Source organism: Balaenoptera physalus (assembly GCF_965194825.1).
Source record: "Balaenoptera physalus genome assembly, chromosome: 19".
Lineage (NCBI taxonomy): Eukaryota > Metazoa > Chordata > Mammalia > Artiodactyla > Balaenopteridae > Balaenoptera > Balaenoptera physalus.
This window is the reverse complement of record NC_138900.1, coordinates 1021911-1038763: the sequence shown is the minus strand read 5'-3', so window position 1 is coordinate 1038763 and position 16853 is coordinate 1021911. Positions and strand designations below refer to the sequence as shown.

The 16853-nt window shown below is 43.1% G+C and overlaps 1 protein-coding gene across 2 annotated transcripts; it reads right to left on the bottom strand.

The window, feature by feature from the left end:
• Positions 1 to 807: 807 nt before the first annotated feature.
• ZNF211 (zinc finger protein 211) lies at positions 808 to 16622 on the bottom strand. Of its 2 annotated transcripts, none has more exons than XM_082436588.1 (4): positions 16345 to 16622; positions 15671 to 15709; positions 14928 to 15054; positions 808 to 4981 (listed from the first exon to the last, which is right to left on the bottom strand). In XM_082436588.1, exons 2-4 carry the CDS (start codon positions 15701 to 15703, stop codon positions 3588 to 3590), a joined length of 1554 nt encoding a protein of 517 aa, XP_082292714.1. In that variant the 5' UTR covers positions 15704 to 15709; positions 16345 to 16622; the 3' UTR covers positions 808 to 3587. The 2 variants fall into 2 exon arrangements, with proteins under 2 accessions (XP_082292714.1, XP_082292715.1); XM_082436589.1 differs by lacking the exon at positions 16345 to 16622 and adding an exon at positions 16141 to 16327.
• Positions 16623 to 16853: the final 231 nt, after the last annotated feature.

Sequence of the window (16853 nt, the reverse complement as noted above, 5' to 3'; positions counted from 1 at the left end):
GCATAATAACACTTTAAACTATAAGTATGCTCCCTGAGTTTTCAAATTTACTCAAGTTCCCACTCACTTACGGAACCTTAATCACTATAAATTATGTTGGCTTACTTGTGAATTTTCTGTCAACAAGAACAAAGACACAAACTTCCAGAGGATTCATACTGAAAAGACTATGGTTTTGACTCCAGAATAAACTGCTGGAAAACTGCAATTTTTAATTTAATATGCTTTCTTTCTGATCCTTTGTGAGGAAAATATCCTCAAAGTTAGGTTGCTTTTTTTTCTCAAAAATTGCCTGTATTCAAACATCTTGCCTGCTCTGTTTCTTGAACTGAAGTATTTAACTGAATAAGTGCCATTATTATAGACTGTCATTTGTTTCCAATGAAAATTTTGGTTTCGGGGTGTAAACATGTATTAAAACATGAAAATGTACATGCTAAATATGTGCAGTCTATATGTTCAGTCAATTATACCTTCATGAAACAAATATTCAAAACTTGTCACTTCCTAATAATTTTACTATGTTTTATTATCATCTGTGTTCTACAGGTTATTTGTAGCTACTGGAATTAGAATGATGTACCTCTATGAACTCTTCCCAGCTCCATGTTCAGTGACACCTTGCTGGTAGTTTGAAACTGTCCATGGTGGCAGTATTTGTATCAGGCAAACTGGAAAATACTACAAACCAGGACTTCATTATATTATTCAAAGTCTAGATTTAAGAATATGTGAATAATGCAGATTAAATTTAAAGTATATAAATGGTTTTTGTGGTAATTACATTGTATGTAGCACGCAAAAAAATTGAGGATAAAAATAAGCTATTTATTTGTTAATGAAAAGAAAAATAGTCAAAAGATATGAACAGACATTTTACCAAGAAGATATACAAATGGAAAATAAACCATGAAAAAAATGCTCAACATCACGAATCCTTAGGGAGATGCAATTAAAACTACTGGTTGCTTAAATTCAAAATTTAAGGAAATTCAAAAGAATGTGGAAGCATTTTACATGCTCCTGTTGGGTATGCAAAAGCAAACAACAATTTCAGGTCACAGTCTGGCAGCTTCATAAGTTAAACATTCACCTATTCTATGACTCAGGCATTATACTCTGAGTTAGTAACACAAGGCAAGTGAAAATACATACATACATATAGAATTACACACAAATGTCCTAGCACCTTTATTTACAATAGCCAAAACTGGAAATAACCCAAGTGACCATAACCAGACAAATGGATAAACAAATAGCATAAGTATAGGAAACATATTACTCAGCAATAAAAAAATGAACTGCTTATATATGGATCACTGAAGAATCTCAAAATATTTATGAATCATGAATGAAACCAGAAAAAAAAAGTAAACATTTCATGAATAAAATCATATAAAATTCTAGAAAATACAATCTACTATAAATAAATGAATCGTGATCTGTGGGTGGGGGAGAGGAAGGACATTATGAAATGGCATGAGGTAAACTGGAGATGATAGACATGTTCATTATCGTGATTATGATGAGGCTTTGTGGTTTTACATGTAAAAATTTATACACTTCAAATAGATACAGTATATCACATGTCAACTATACCTGAATAAAAATTTGCAAACTGGTTCAAAAGAAAAATCTAGATCTCTCACTTTTTTCAGAAAATCAGGTCTGGGGAATTTCCCTGGCAGGTCCAGTGGTTCACTGCCGTGGCCTGGGTTCAATCCCCGGTCAGGGAACTAAGATCCCACAAGCCGCATGGCACAGCCAAAAAACAAAAATTAACAAACAAAAATCAGGCCTGGCAATCCTATATTGCCTCTCTTTTCTGATGACCTTGGAGGAGCAGCCTTGCCTTAGTGGTAGCAAATACTGATGAGTAGTAGATTCCCTCCCACCTGAATTAACAGGAATGTTGGCTGGTCACAGAGCCACACTGTGGACTAAGGCAGCAGTCCCCAACCTTTTTGGCACCAGGGACCGGTTTTGTGGAAGACAATTTTTCAACAGAGGGGGGTTGGGGGGTGGGGTGGGGTGTGTGATGGTTCAGGTGGTAACGTGAGCAATGGGGAGCAGCAAATGAAGCTTCACTCACTAGCCCGCCACTCAGCTCCTGCTGTGCAGTCCGCTTCCTAACAGGCCGCGGATCGGTGCCGGTCCAAGGCCCGTGGGTTAGGGAACCCTGGACTAAGGGATTCCCTTTCTCTCTCTGTTTGTTTCTCTGCCTCTGTAGCAATGGCCTTTATGTGAACATCCCAGAGAGGCTATAGGAATCCAGAAAACCAATAGCTTATTTTCTTTCACAATGACCTCAGCTCCAAAAGATACACTTGCCTGGAGGTTCTGAGAATTTCTGGGCATCTGTGCCCACTGATACTGCACAGTCACAGTCAATGGAGCATTTGTTGATGCAATTTTAGAAGGGGCATACTCCATCTACTCCACTGCACTCTCCTCCACTCCAGGGTTCCTTTACCAAGATGGTTCCCCCTGGCCCTAGCCTTACAGTGGCATTATCTAGTGAACTCTGGGGATCAGGGCATGTGGTTCTTTTGCAGGATAACTGCTGAGCATTATGTGATATTTACTGTGAATAAGAAAAACAATTTGTGTTGTTATCAGAAGCACTGGGGGCTGTCATAACTTCCTGGCTCCTCAGGGTGTTTTCTGAGCCCACAAAAAAATCCTGATACCCAGTCTACAAATTAGGACCCTAAAACCCTGCAGTCTTTCCTAGGACACCCTGGGCAACAACGTATTTACCTTAGGCCAAAACCAGAAACAGTTATATTCTTAATCATACTGACATGTGAGACACACAAAGCATGGGACCCCCCATGAGAGCTGTGCAGTCCTTAATGTTGGTAGAGCCCAGTTGTTTTCAGATCACCTCACACAGTGAATAGAACCCCAAGACCAAAGGTGGCTTAAACATTAATGCCTTTATTATTGCAAAATGCAGAGCAATAGGAGGCATGCAGTTCCCAGCTTGGTGACTCAGAGGCTGGGAAAATCCAAGACAAGTGTCACCATAAACTAACATGTCCCTGAAAATGCAGTTCTTCCTGGCAAGTCACCAATAGAACTCAGACTGGGTCCACTGGGCCCAAACTGGGTCGGGTCCAGGCCCTACTTTGGAAATGGGAAGGGAATGAAGATCCCACAAGAGCTAAGACTACTCATTACATCCCCCACAAACAGGGATGGGACAGAAGTCAGCTTCCCTAAACATGTTGGGAGGTAACTTTTGCACATTGTGTGAACCTGCCGGGTAACACAGGTGAAATGAATTCTGCCACACTGGCAGTGACATAAAGCTAGAAAGAGCCTGGCAGGAAATAAAGTATAACAGAGCTCCTTAAAGATTCCTACATAACTGGGGTTTTAGGGCAGTCTCCCCACTGCAGATTTTTGGATGTATGGGCTTTAATTCAGGTAAATGGCTCCCTCACAACTTCTCTCCTCCAGTGTAATTATACTAGAAGGAAACTGCACATCCCAGCTATCTATGGCCCTTCACTAGTGTGAAGTCTCTCGTGTTGAATGAGGTTATTTTTGCAGCTGAAAATTTTTTCCAACATTCACTGCACTCAGGACCTTTTTCCAGTGTGAACTCTCTGGTGCTGAATGAGGCTGGAACTTTGGCTAAAGGATTTTCCACAGTCCCCACACTCATACGGCCTTTCTCCTGTGTGGACTCTCAGGTGTTTAACGAGGTTAGATTTGCAGCTAAACGATTTCCCACATTCACTGCACTCAATAGGCCTTTCTCCAGTGTGAACTCTCCAGTGGTTCTTGAGGTTGGAACTATGGCTAAATGATTTTCCACAGTCCCCACATTCATAGGGCCTTTCTCCTGTGTGGACTTTCCGATGTGAACTAAAGCTGGAGCTTTGCTTAAAGGATTTCCCACATTTACTGCACTCATAAGGCCTTTCTCCAGTATGAAGTCTCCTGTGGTGAATGAGGCTGGAGCTTCGGCTAAAGGATTTCCCACATTCACCGCACTGATGAGGCCGTTCTCCAGTGTGAACTCTCTGGTGGTAAATGAGGCTAAAGTTTTGGCTAAAGGATTTCCCACATTCACTGCACTCATAAGGCCTTTCTCCAGTGTGAATTCTCTGATGCTGAATGAGGTTAGATCTTTGACTAAAAGACTTCCCACATTCCCTGCACTCATAAGGTTTTTCTCCTGTGTGAACTTTCCTATGGCTATTGAGGCTATAGCTCTGGCTAAAAGATTTCCCACATTCACTGCACTTATAAGGCCTTTCTCCAGTGTGAACTCTCTGATGTATAATGAAGCTGGAAAGGTAGGTAAAGAATTTTCCACATTCATGGCATTCATAAGGCCTTTCTCCAGTGTGGACTTTCTGGTGCTGAATGAGGTTACATCTTCGGGTACAGGCTTTTCCACATTTGCTGCACTCGTAAAGCCCTTCTCTAGTGAGGACTCCTTGGGCCTCAACAAGTGTGTCTATGCAGTTGAGGGCTTTTTTGCCTTCTCCCCAGTTCTCATGCTTTTTTCCACTGTGAAAGACAGCCTCACACTCATTACTGTTGTTTGGCTTCTCCTCAGTGTGAATGACCTGTTGATGGAAAAATCCCATGCTGGCTAAGAAGTCCTTCACAATCTCCACACATATAATGGATTTCCCTGACAAGTGGGTTGTGCAACTCTTTATATACAAGTCTCGGTCCGCAGAACTTCTGATGGGTATCTTTCCAATGTGCTGCCCCTGGTACTGCTGAAGGTTGGGAGTGAAATAAAACCGTTTCCCACACGTGTATGGTTTCTGCCCAAGATGCATTCCCTGGTGCTCAGGCAAGTGCAAAATATCTCTCAAGATTGGGCCCCACATCTCAAAGGGCTGGGCCTTCTGGGGAGATGAAATTGCTTTAAGAGTCCTGATCTGTGACACTCCTTCTACAGAAATGCTCTGTTCAGGAGATGCTTCCTTATCTTCCACTTCATGCCAACAGCCTGAAAAAGTGATGGTGAAGTACATGTTAACCATATTGAGAGGGGGCAAAACAATCACAAATGTAAATAGATGCATCAAAGAATCAGGCCATGAAACTGTTCTCAGGAAAAGAAAGTTGGGGTCAGCTTGAGGAAGCAGCTGCTGTGCACCACTGGGTCCCTAAGGTCACAGGATGGTGCGGGCCTCCCCAAGCACAGGACATGAATAAAGGGTGTGGCCCAGGGGGAAAGGCATGTTCTACAGCTCATTCTTCTGTCAATGGCTTTTAGCAGGATTACATATGCTGACGACATGGGATGCTGTGCAGAAGTCCAGTCCAGTCCCAGAAAAATCTGACTGGAACAAAGGTAATGGGTGTTTAAGGATAATAAGACACATGCACACTTTAGGACACTACAAAGTGGGAATGCACTAAGGAGGGAACAGTGTGAGGAATAAGTGAGGTAAGCAGTCCAGAGAGGTGGGGAGTAGCTCTCAGCTGGAGTAAGAATAAAAATGACTAGTAGAAATGACAAGTCAGCAAAGTGTTAAGAATGGAGAAGGGAAAGTAGAAGTGAGGTGTGGCCACTAGCAATGGCACCAAAACACAGTTAAACAGGACAGGTTCTTGGTATGATTTCGACAAAGCCCTGAAGTGATGTCCTCTCTCAACTGCCATTCATCTGTGTCAGGCCTGCTCTGAGCCCATCTTGTTGAGAATGGAGTCATGTCCATCCTGTGAAGCAGAGGACATTTTCTGTAGCCCCACCTGAGGATCTGCATGAGACCAAGAGGATCCAATTCCTAAGGGAATGACGGGACAAGTCAGTAGCCAATACTGTCCCAGACAACTCAGCACACAATAGACTACCAGAAAGCTGTTTAAATACTACAAAAAAGTTCCTAAGGACAGACAGAGGTAAGAGAGCAGGAAAGTAAGAACCAGCAATGTGTCTTCCCTTCTGGACAATTATACTGGTAGAATCAATCTGATGTAACCCCTCTGCAATGCTAAACTGCTTTAATTCTGATCACTTTCAGCTTTTAGCATGGTAATGGTATTCATCCTCCAACTCCCCTAACTCTGAGCCCTGGGGCAGGCACCATGTATGTGTTCCTGGAGAAGCTTCTAGGAGCCAGGGTGGGCAATAAGGCGTCTGTCCTCCAAATATCAGAAATCTGTGCTCTTTTTGCTGCTTCTAATGATGGTAGTGCTACGGAGTTGGGCAGCCATTGTTGTAAACCACACTACCAATGTTGCAAAGGCCCTTCCCTCACTAGCTGAAGCAATTTCACAGGGGATTTAAAGGGCAGGCGTCTATTCCGTCCACCCCCCTCACACCATTTTTCTCTTAGTCCCGTTTTGATAGGCAGAAATTCAAGGACTAAGGCACTCAAAATCAATCATATATACAGAGGAATTTACAAAGTCACCATGCATATCTGGGTAAGAAAAAAACCTGAGCAGACCTTAAATTTATACCTCAGACTGATCTCCAGGATGGAGACACCCTACCAATAAACAAACAAACAGAAAGACAAACAAACAGATCCCAGCAAACCCTAGGAAGAGGGAGAACTGAATCTCAAGTTACCACAATGTAAGACACAAACACCCATTTTTCAATAACAAAAAAAATCACAGGACATACAAACCAACAGGAAAGCATGGCCCTTTCTAAGGAAAAAAAAAAAAAACCCACAAATCAATAGAAACCATCCTTCAGAAAGACCAAATGGTATACTTATTAGAGAAAAACTTGAAAACAACTAAACAACTATTTTAAAAGATGCAGAAAGAGCTAAAAGAAAATATGGGCAGGGACTTCCCTGGCTGTCCAGTGGTTAAGACCCCATGCTTCCACTACAGGGGGCATGGGTTCGATCCCTGGTTGGGGAACTAAGATCCCACGTGCCATGTGGCCAAAAAAAAAAAAAATATGTGGGCAAAGTTAAGAAAATGTTGCATGAGCAAAACAGAAATACCAATAAAGACATAAGAAACATAAACAAACGAAAAAGAAATATCAGAGCTGAAAAATGCAATATAACTGAAAAAAAAATCACTAGAGGGATTCAAAAGCAGATCTGAGCAGTGAGAAGAAACAATCGGTGAATTTGAAGACACTGCATCTGAAGACAGAAAGAAAAAATACTGAACAGAAGCAAAGAGCATAAGGGCCTGTGGGATACCATCAGGTAGACCAACAAGCACAATGTACACATCCAGAAGTAAAACAGAGAGACAAAAAGGCAGAGACCTTATTTGAAGAAATTACAGCTGAAAACATCCCAACCTGATGAAATAAAAATATAAACATCTAAGAAGCTCAACAAACTCCAAGCAGGATAAATTCAGAGACCCATCATGCAGCACATTAGAATCAAACTGTCAAAAGCCAGAGGCAAAGAGAGAGTCTTGAAAGCAGCAAATCAGAAGCACACATCACATATAAGCAATCCCCAACAAGATTATGAAGAGATTTCTCATCAGAAACCACACAGGTCATAAGGCAGTGGGTTGATATATTCCAAGTATTGAAGGGGAAAAAAAATCTGTCAACCAAGAATTCTATATCAAGAAAAACTGTCCTTCAAAATTGAGGGGAAAATTAAAACATCACAGATAAACCAAAGCTGAGGGAGTTATTAGATGTGTCCTGCAAAAAATGAAATACTCTTTACAATATTATAATATATATAAAATTTTAACATTAACAAATAATATTAAATGTTAAAGGGACTCCTGGTTGAAATGAAAGAACACTAGTTAGTAAACAAAGAACAAAGGTCTCAGATAAAAGTAAATACATAGACAATTATAAAAGCACTTTTGTAATAACTTGAGTTTATAACTCCACTTTTTGTTTTCTATAATATTTAAGAGATTAATGCATAAAAAACAATTACTGGTCTAAGTTTCTGAATACACAACATATAAAGATGTAATTTTGCAACATCAATAACTGAAAGGGGAGGGGACCAAGCTATATAGAAGCAGAGCATTTTGTTAAAATATTGGTTTTTTTTAAATTAATTTTTATTGGCATATACTTGATTTACAATGTTGTATTAGTTTCTGCTGTACAGCAAAGTGAATCAGTTATACATATACATAAATCCACTCTTTTTTAGATTTTTTCCCATATAAGTATATATAGTACTGAGTAGAGTTCCCTGTGCTATACAGTGAGTTATTATTAGTTATCTATTGCATATATTGTAGTGTGTATACATCAATCCCAATTTCCCAATTTATCCCTCCACCCCCTTTCACCCTTGTTAAAATATCGTTGAAGCTAAAAGGGTATAAATTCAAATAATGTGTTATAATTTTAGCATGGTAAATGTAATTTCCATGGTAACCAAAAAGAAAAAAATAGCTATAGAAAGTACACAAAGGAAACAACAAAAGATTTAAACATTTTACTACCAAAAAATCAGTGGCACACAAAAACAGTAATGAGGAAACGAGGGACAAAAGAGACCAAAAGACGTGTAGAAAACAAATAGCAAAATGAAAGAAGTAATTCCCCCCTCATTAGTAATTATTCTAAATGTCAATGGAATAAAATTTCTGAGCAAAAGAGAAATTGGCAGAATGGATAAAAGAACATAATCCAACTATTTGCTTTCTACAAGATACAACTTGCCAGGATGGTTCAACATAAAAAATTCAGGGATTTCCCTGGTGTTCCAGTGGTTAAGAATCCACCTTCCAACGCAGGGGACGCAGGTTCGATCCCTGGTCAGGGAACTAAGATCCTACATGCCGCGGGGCAACTAAAGCCCTCGAGCCGCAACTACTGAGCCTGCACGCCACAATGAAGCACGCACCACAATGAAAGATCACATATGCTGCAAGGAAGATCCTGCGTGCTGCAACTAAATATTTTAAAAAGATACAAAATTCAGTGTAATATATCACATTAACAGAATGAGGAAAAAATCATACCACCCCAATCAATGCACAAAAACCACATGACAAAATTTAATACCCTTTCATGATGAAAATACTCAACAAACTATCAATAGAAGGAAACTAGTTTAACATAATAAAAGCAAAGGATTTAAAATCCATGACAAATATTATACTCAACAGTGGAAGACTAAAAAGTATTCCTACAATATCAGAAACAAGAAAAGGACACCAGCTTCTGCCACTACTATTCAACATAATACTGGAAATTCTAGACAGAGCATTAGGCAGCAAAGACAAAAGGCATCCATAGCTCATGAAATTTTAAAGATTCCACCACAAAACTGTTAGAATAAATCAATTCAGCAAAGGAAGAGGATACAAATTAAACAGCTGTGGGAATTCCCTGGAGGTCCAGTGGTTAGGACTCAGCGCTTTCACTGCCAAGGCCTGGGTTCACTCCCTGGTCCGGAATCAAGATCCTCCAAGCCAGGCAGTGTGGAAAAAAAAGAATTAAGCAGTTGTGTTTTTTTTTTTTTTCCTCCCAGCAACAGAGACATCAACAGTTTAATGGATGGGGGAGCTTACAAATCTGAAGCAAGGTCCTGAAGTGACACCCCACCCTGTACGGCGGACAATGGGCAGGACATGACAGCAGTCTTCGCTCCCAGGGGGAACGGAAGATTACCAGCTATAGGGGAACTGGCATCAGGTGGGCTCATTAGTTACCAGGGAAACCAGTAGAGGGGCAAACCCCTCACCACCCCTTTGATAAGAATGATCACTAGCTGGGGCCTGGGGCAAGTGAGTAGGAAGGTCAGTCATGTGCATAGGGTATAGATGAAGCAGGCACTGGTCGGGCAGGGGATGTACAGAGAGCAAGAGAACAGCCATCTTGAGTGGCCTGACCATACACTCTACCCCTACACACACTGCACGACCCTTACAATCTTGGTTTACCCTCTTACGCGATATCCCTGGGGTCAAGTATGTAGGGGGCACTGCAACCAGATACCACAAATACAATACAGACAGCAGCAGCCTCAGAGTATCAAGATACCTACTATGCTCAGAAGAGTCATTTGCCAGGATGTGGGCATATTTTGGAGCCAAGAGCTTACCAGGTCGATGGAAAGAGAGTCAATAGTAGGAGTGCCCTGTCCAGTTATCAGGAAGGTAAGGCCACCCCGGGTTTTCACAAACCCAGAGCTACCCCCATAGGGAGGTCCGGATTTTAAAGAAACATTCTGGTGGCCTAGCCAAGGGTCAGCAGTCACACTACAGATCTGTCTTTCCATGCTAGGTTGAGTGCCATTAAGAGTGGACCCATTAGGTCCTTCCAAAGAAAAAACAGTTAATCCCACTAGTTGGACTTGTGTGTCCAGAAGCCAGCCTATTTCATTCCACACAGCATAGCCAAGGGAGGCTCATGGGCAGTCAGTTGTATAGTAACGTTTACCAACAGGGGTCCTTCTTCTTCTTCTTCTTCTTCTTTTTTTTTTTTTTTAACTTTTGGCTGTGCCACAAAGCATGCGAGATCTTAGTTCAACAGGGCTCCTTCTGATGTACTGGCATGCGGGACAGGAATATGGTGAGAGTCTTTCTCCCCCATTGTCAGTAGTCCCCACATAGTCATAGTAGCCAGGTCAATTTTTCATGGAAGTCCAGAGAAGGTTGACAATGGCATCTCGCTGGAGACCCAGCAATTAGACTCACTTCGCAGTGAGGCCAGTGCTGCTGCTCAGTCGTGGAATAGATTTCCTCTTTCAGGCTAGAGATGAAATTTAAGACATCTAACAGGCACAGCACAGGGGAGATTATGACAATTAAGCAAAACACAAGCAGTAACCACATTCTGAGATAACACACCTGCCTGTGGTTTTTCTCCTAGTCTGTGTAACAGTTCAAAAACTCAACTTTCAATAACACAAGAACGTGACTAAAATCATGTATACAATGGCCCCTTAGTTTCACCTTGGATGTCTGAACAAGTTACTCCATTTTGACTTTCAAATCCATTCCCTTCCTCAACGGCCAAAGCAGATGTACAATGCACGTCTGAAAGACCACAAAAAGGCTGCTCTGGTCAGTAAAATTTAAGTTAAGCCAGAATGACTTCCCTATACCTCAACACATGGAGATTTTTCCATCATTTCCCCTTCTGACTGCAAATCTCAGTAGAAAGCACTGATGACTAAAATATCCGTCCCTCTTTGCTGGGGTGCTGGCTCCTACCCCAGGTTCAGATCATGTCCCTCGGTGCTGGGCCTCCTTTATATTTGCCTAGTCATACAAGGTGGGGGAAAACCAATCAGATCTCATGAACAGGCTCAGAGGAATGTTAATGGGCAAACACTTTATAGGCCATATATTTCTTTCCTTCTTTTTTTTAATAAATTTATTTATTTATTTATTTTTGGCTGCATTGGGTATTTGTTGCTGCACACGGGCTTTCTCTAGTTGCAGCGAGCGGGGGCTACTCTTCACTGTGGTGCGTGGGCTTCTCATTGTGGTGGCTTCTCTTGTTGCAGAGCACGGGCTCTAGGCACGTGGGCTTCAGTAGTTGTGGCTCGCGGGCTCTAGAGCGCAGGCTCAGTAGTTGTGGTGCATGGGTTTAGTTGTTCCGTGGTATGTGGGATCTTCCTGGTCCAGGGCTCGAACCCGTGTCCCCTGCACTGGCAGGTGGATTCTTAACCACTGTGCCACCAGGGAAGCCCTAGACCATATATTTCTTATACCCAATTGTCACACAAGCATTGTACATGTGCTTTTAGTAGCAGACTTAAAGCAAGCAGTGTCACACTTCATGTGACACACTGTCACACTGTCACACACTCTGTGACAATTTCACTAGATAATTTTCTTTCCATCCAGAACATCAGGGCAAAAGTACGGCTAACACAATAACTTTCACAAATACAAACCTCAATTAACAGAACTAGAATTTAATATCCACTAAAACATAGCCTTTTTTCTCCTTGAAATTACCCTCATCTCCACCAAACACAGCCAAATCGAAACTAATTTGTTTGCAAAACAAGTGTGGTCAATTGACCACCTAGGCTCCTCCAAACTGGTTGTGGTGGAATTCCTCAGAAGGAGTGTCAGATCGAATTCCCAAAAGGCCTCTCAAGGCCAGGAAAGCCATGCCAAAGGCCTACCACCAGATTATGCCTTGGTGGATTTTTCTCTTCTAGAAGTCCCCAAAATATTGAGATTCCTGCACATGCCAGGAGCCAGCCTTTTCCATTCCCCTGATAAGGCTGCTCGGAACCCAAGAGTCCCCAGTTTCTGGAGGCACCAGGCAAAGAGAAAAGAAAAATGTTTCAATTCTACGCACAGGTGTAGTTTACCCAATTGCTGTAAGTCATAACTAACTTCAGGGGAAGGGCTTCCCTCCACACGTATGAAGCAAGGTCCTGGATCGACACCCCACCATGTGCGGCAGACAGCGGGCAGGACGTGGCAGCAGTTTTCCACAGTTGTATTTCTACACACTAACAATGAACAATCTGAACAGGAAACTAAGAAAAAACTCCACTTATAAAAGTATCTATCAAAAGAATAAAATGCTTAGAAATAAACTTAACTAAGGAAGTAAGACTTGTACACTAAAAAGTATAAAACACTGCCAAAAAAAAAAATTAGACAGTGAATGGAAAGACTTCTATGCTCATAAATTGGAAAACTTAATATTCTGAAGATGTCGATATGACCCCCAAGCCATCTACAGACTCAATGCAATCCCTATCAAAATTCCAATGACGTTTTCTGCAGTAATAGAAAAATTCATCCTAAAATTCATATGCAATCTCAAGTGACAGCAAATAGCCAAAACAATCTTGAAAAAGAAGAACAAAGTTGGAGGAGTCACAATTCTAAATTTCAAGTATCAGTGTGAAGCTACAGTAATCAAAACCGTGTGATACTGGAATCAAGGCAGACATACAGACCAATGGCACAGAATAAAGAGCTCAGAAATAAATTCTCACATATATGGTTAAATGGTTTTCAAAAAGGAGGCCAAGACCATTCGACAGGGAAGGACAGGTTTTTCAATACATGATGCTGGGAGAACCGAATACCACATGCATAAGAATGAAATTAGATGGATACCAGGTACATAAATTAACTCAAAATGGATCAAAGATCTAAACTTAAGAGCTACAAATATAAAACTCTTCAAAGAAAACAGAGGAAAAGCTTCATGACATTGCATTTGGCAATGATTTCTTGGAAACAAAATCAAAGGCACAAGGAACAAAAGGAAAACAAACTGGACTTCATCAAAATGAAAAACTTTGGTACATCAAACGATGCTAAGAACATAGTAAAAAGGCAACTTACAGAATGGGAGATAATATTTGCAAGTCACATATCTGATAAAAAATTAATATCCAGAATATATAGAGAATTCCTAAAATTCAAAAACAAAAACATCAAGCAACTTGATTCAAAAATCGGGAAAAGACTTCAACAGACAGTACTCCAACGAAGATATACAAAAGGGTAATAAGCACACAAAAAGATGCTCAACATCACCAGCTGTTAGGGAAATGCAAATCAAAACACTATGATACCGGGACTTCCCTGGTGGTGCAGTGGTTAAGAATCTGCCTGCCAATGCAGGGGACACGGATGCAATCCCTGATCCGGCAAGATCCCACATGCTGCAAAGCAACTAAGCCTGTACTCCACAACTATTGAGCTTGGGCTCTAGAGCCCCCGAGCCACAACTACTGAGCCCACATGCCACAACTACTGAAGCCCGTGCACCTAGAGCCCATGCTCTGCAACAAGAGAAGCCACCGCAATGAGAAGCCCGTGTACCACAACAAAGAGTAGTCCCCACTCACCACAACTAGAGAAAGCCCGCGCCCAGCAACGAAGATAAAACGCAGACAAAAATAAATAAATAAATAAATGAACATATCTGCTTTAAAAAAACAAAAACAAAACAAACAAAACACCCCACTATGCTACCACTTCACACCAATTAGGATGGTTATCACCCACAAAAAACAGAAGTGTCGGCAAGGATGGGAGAAACTGGAACCTTTGTGCAGCTGTAATTTTAATTCTATTAAAAATAGATTTATCATAAGATGAAGCAATTCCAATTTTCCGTATAAACCCAAAAGAACTGAAGCAGGGACACTAAATATCTGCACACCCATGTTCATAACACCATTATACACAAGAGCCAAAAGGTAGAAGCACTCAAGTGTCCACCGATGGAATAATAGTAAACAAAATGTGGTACATTCATAAAATAGAATATTATTCAGCCTTAAAAAGAAAGGAAGTTCTGACACATACTACAACACAGATAAACCTTTAAGATATTATGCTAAGTCAAAAAAGCCAGACCAAAAAAAAACAACTGCTGATGATTCCACCAACATGAGACACTCAGAACAGTCAAATTCAGATACAGAAAGTAGAATGGTGGTTGTGAGTGGATGGGGGAAGTTACCATTTAATGGGTACAGAGTTGAAGTTTACAAGATGAAAAACTTCTGTGGATGCATGATTGTGATGGTTGCGCAATGAGAATTACTAAATGCCACTTAGAAGTGGTAAATATTTTGTTTTGCAAAATTGCCACAACTAAAATAAAGTAAAAAGAATCTTAGCAAAGGAACTTTCAAGAACATTTGTGTAACTAGTGACTATATAAGTGACTACACTTCCAGGCACAGTCAGGAACAAATAAATGTGAGGTACAGGAAGGGAGCAATACTAGGGTGCCATGGAACCAGAGAGTCACCCAGCGAGAGAGAGGGCATGACAGGTGGGATCCACTATGCTGACCTAAAGAACAGCGATACCAAATCCTTCCCTGTAAGGCCTTTGGCGCAGTAGGCGCTGGAGTGATAAGGATGAGAAATAGGCATGCACTCAGCTCACCCCTTGAACCACAGCACATACCCAGGCAACTGGGGAAGGAAGCAGTGCCCATGGTTTAGATGGAGACATACCTGACCCTGGAGAAAAGAGAAAGGCCAAGCCTTGCCCAGGGCACAGGGGCAGGTGTAACAGCTTACCCAAGGAAGATGTAAGTGCAAAATTCTCCAGCATCACGTCGTGGTACAGGCATCTCTGAGCCTCATCAAGGAGAGCCCATTCCTCCCAGGAGAAATACAGGGCCACATCCTCAAAGGTCACACTTCCCTGCCAGGATAGAGACAGATGAAATCATCAACAGCCTCACTCCGGAAGACCCACAATCTATCTCCTCACACATCTACCCCATGTCCATCCTCCTTCTAAGATCTCAGAGGAGATTCCAGACTCTGGTGCCACTGGTGTCTGCTGTCTTCTCATGCTCCCATTAACCACTGTGTTCACTCTGCTGTCCACTCTGCAACCAGACGGAGTCTGTTAAGACCTAGATGCGAACACCTCCCTCATCTGATCCAGACCTTCCACTGCCTGCAGAACAGATGCCTAACCTCACAGGCAATCATTCCAAGTCTGACTCTTACTCCCCACACCCAGTTTGTTCTCACCAGAAAGGAAGGAGACCTGCAATTCCCTGAACCAGCTTAGCCTCACCTCCAAGCACTTCCCGTTTTTGTGATAAGCTTCCACATCTCTTTCCATTGGTGGCCTGAAATGGGAACCCCTCCATCAAACCCCTGGACTCAACTCAGGACCCTGAGCTAGGATTCTCTAAGGTCCCCACACCCAAGGGCTGGGAAAATGGCAGGTGACAAGTCTCATGATACCACAAATTTGGAGAAAATAGGGGTTGGGACCAGTGAGGGAGGACGAAACCGCCACTTACCTGACTAGGTTCCAAAAGCACTTCTGCAGCCATGGAAACCTGTGGGAAGAGGCAGGTCTTAGAGGGATGTGAGCATGGCATCCTTCCAGGGGCTCAGGCCTTCCCTGAACCCCTGGGGGTCACCAGAGTCAGGTAATCTCGGGCCGACCATCTAACCTCTGTATTGACTCTCAGCAGTTTTGTGTCCTTGGGGGAAAAAACCCTTAACACCCTCTGCCTCAATGTCCTCAGCAGCCCTACAATTTGTGCTTCCACTGAACAGACTCTGGGGATCTTTTCAAACTTAACTTAGATCATGTCTCTTTTCCGCAAAAATTTCCATGGCTCCAAGAGCCCCAAGAAGGAAGGTACAGCTCCTCAGCCTGTCACTGCAGGTGCGACTCTACCCACACTTTGTTCCCTGCAGAAGCAACACGGACCCCAGGTTTCCCCAATCCTCCCGGCTCAATCCGACCTCCCAGCCTTTGCACCTGCCGGTCCGTCCGCCTGTGACCCTCTGCCACGCGCCATCACACCGTCTGTCAGAAACAGGACCCCACCCACGGCCGCCTCACCGTCCTGGACACCGGGGCCTGGGCTGCGGGCACGAGAGCAGGCGCCCCGCACTCGGGGCTTTAGTGTCTGGTGGGGTGAGGGCGGTGAGGGCGGTGAGGGCCGGGAGGACGAGCGTTTACCTGAGGCGGGTCCCTCGGTGCCGCCGCCGCCGCCGCCGCCGCCGCCACCTGAGCCACAAGCCGGGGCAGAGAGGGGACAGCCGAGCGTCCCGAACGGACCGGGCACCAACGTCTCCAGACCGGCCCCGCAAGCGGCGATGTGCCCGACTATAGAACCGCCTCTAGTCACTGGGGACAAAGCCTCTTCCCGCGCTTTCTCTGTCTGTCACCTCAATGCCGACTCTGCGCTCTCTGCCTCCTGACCCCGGGGACCGCCAAAATGACCGCCACAAAATACCGGAAGTCCCGCCTTCGCCCTGTGCGCCCTCACGGAAATGCCGAAAGTCTGGATGTTCATTGGGTGTTCGTCGCTGCCGCTCAGCTCATAGCTTTCTGGGTAATGGAGTTCCCGCCGCCACACAGGCCCGCAGGAGCGGCGCCTTAGCTGGAATCTCCCAGGGAAAGGGTCAAGCAATGCCCCGGGGCTGCTCAGAACTGAAGGCCTTGTTCTTCTAGGTCGGAGAGAAGCT

What these genes read in the sequence shown, in the direction of transcription:
- ZNF211 (XM_082436588.1), bottom strand. Translation starts at nt 15,703, where the DNA reads ATGGCTGCAGAAGTGCTTTTGGAACCTAGTCAG. An exon ending in TGCTTTTGGAACCTAGTCAG is followed by an intron (nt 15,055 to 15,670) that starts GTAAGTGGCGGT and finishes CTATCCTGGCAG; the next exon opens with GGAAGTGTGACCTTTGAGGA. An exon ending in TGCACTTACATCTTCCTTGG is followed by an intron (nt 4,982 to 14,927) that starts GTAAGCTGTTAC and finishes TCACTTTTTCAG; the next exon opens with GCTGTTGGCATGAAGTGGAA.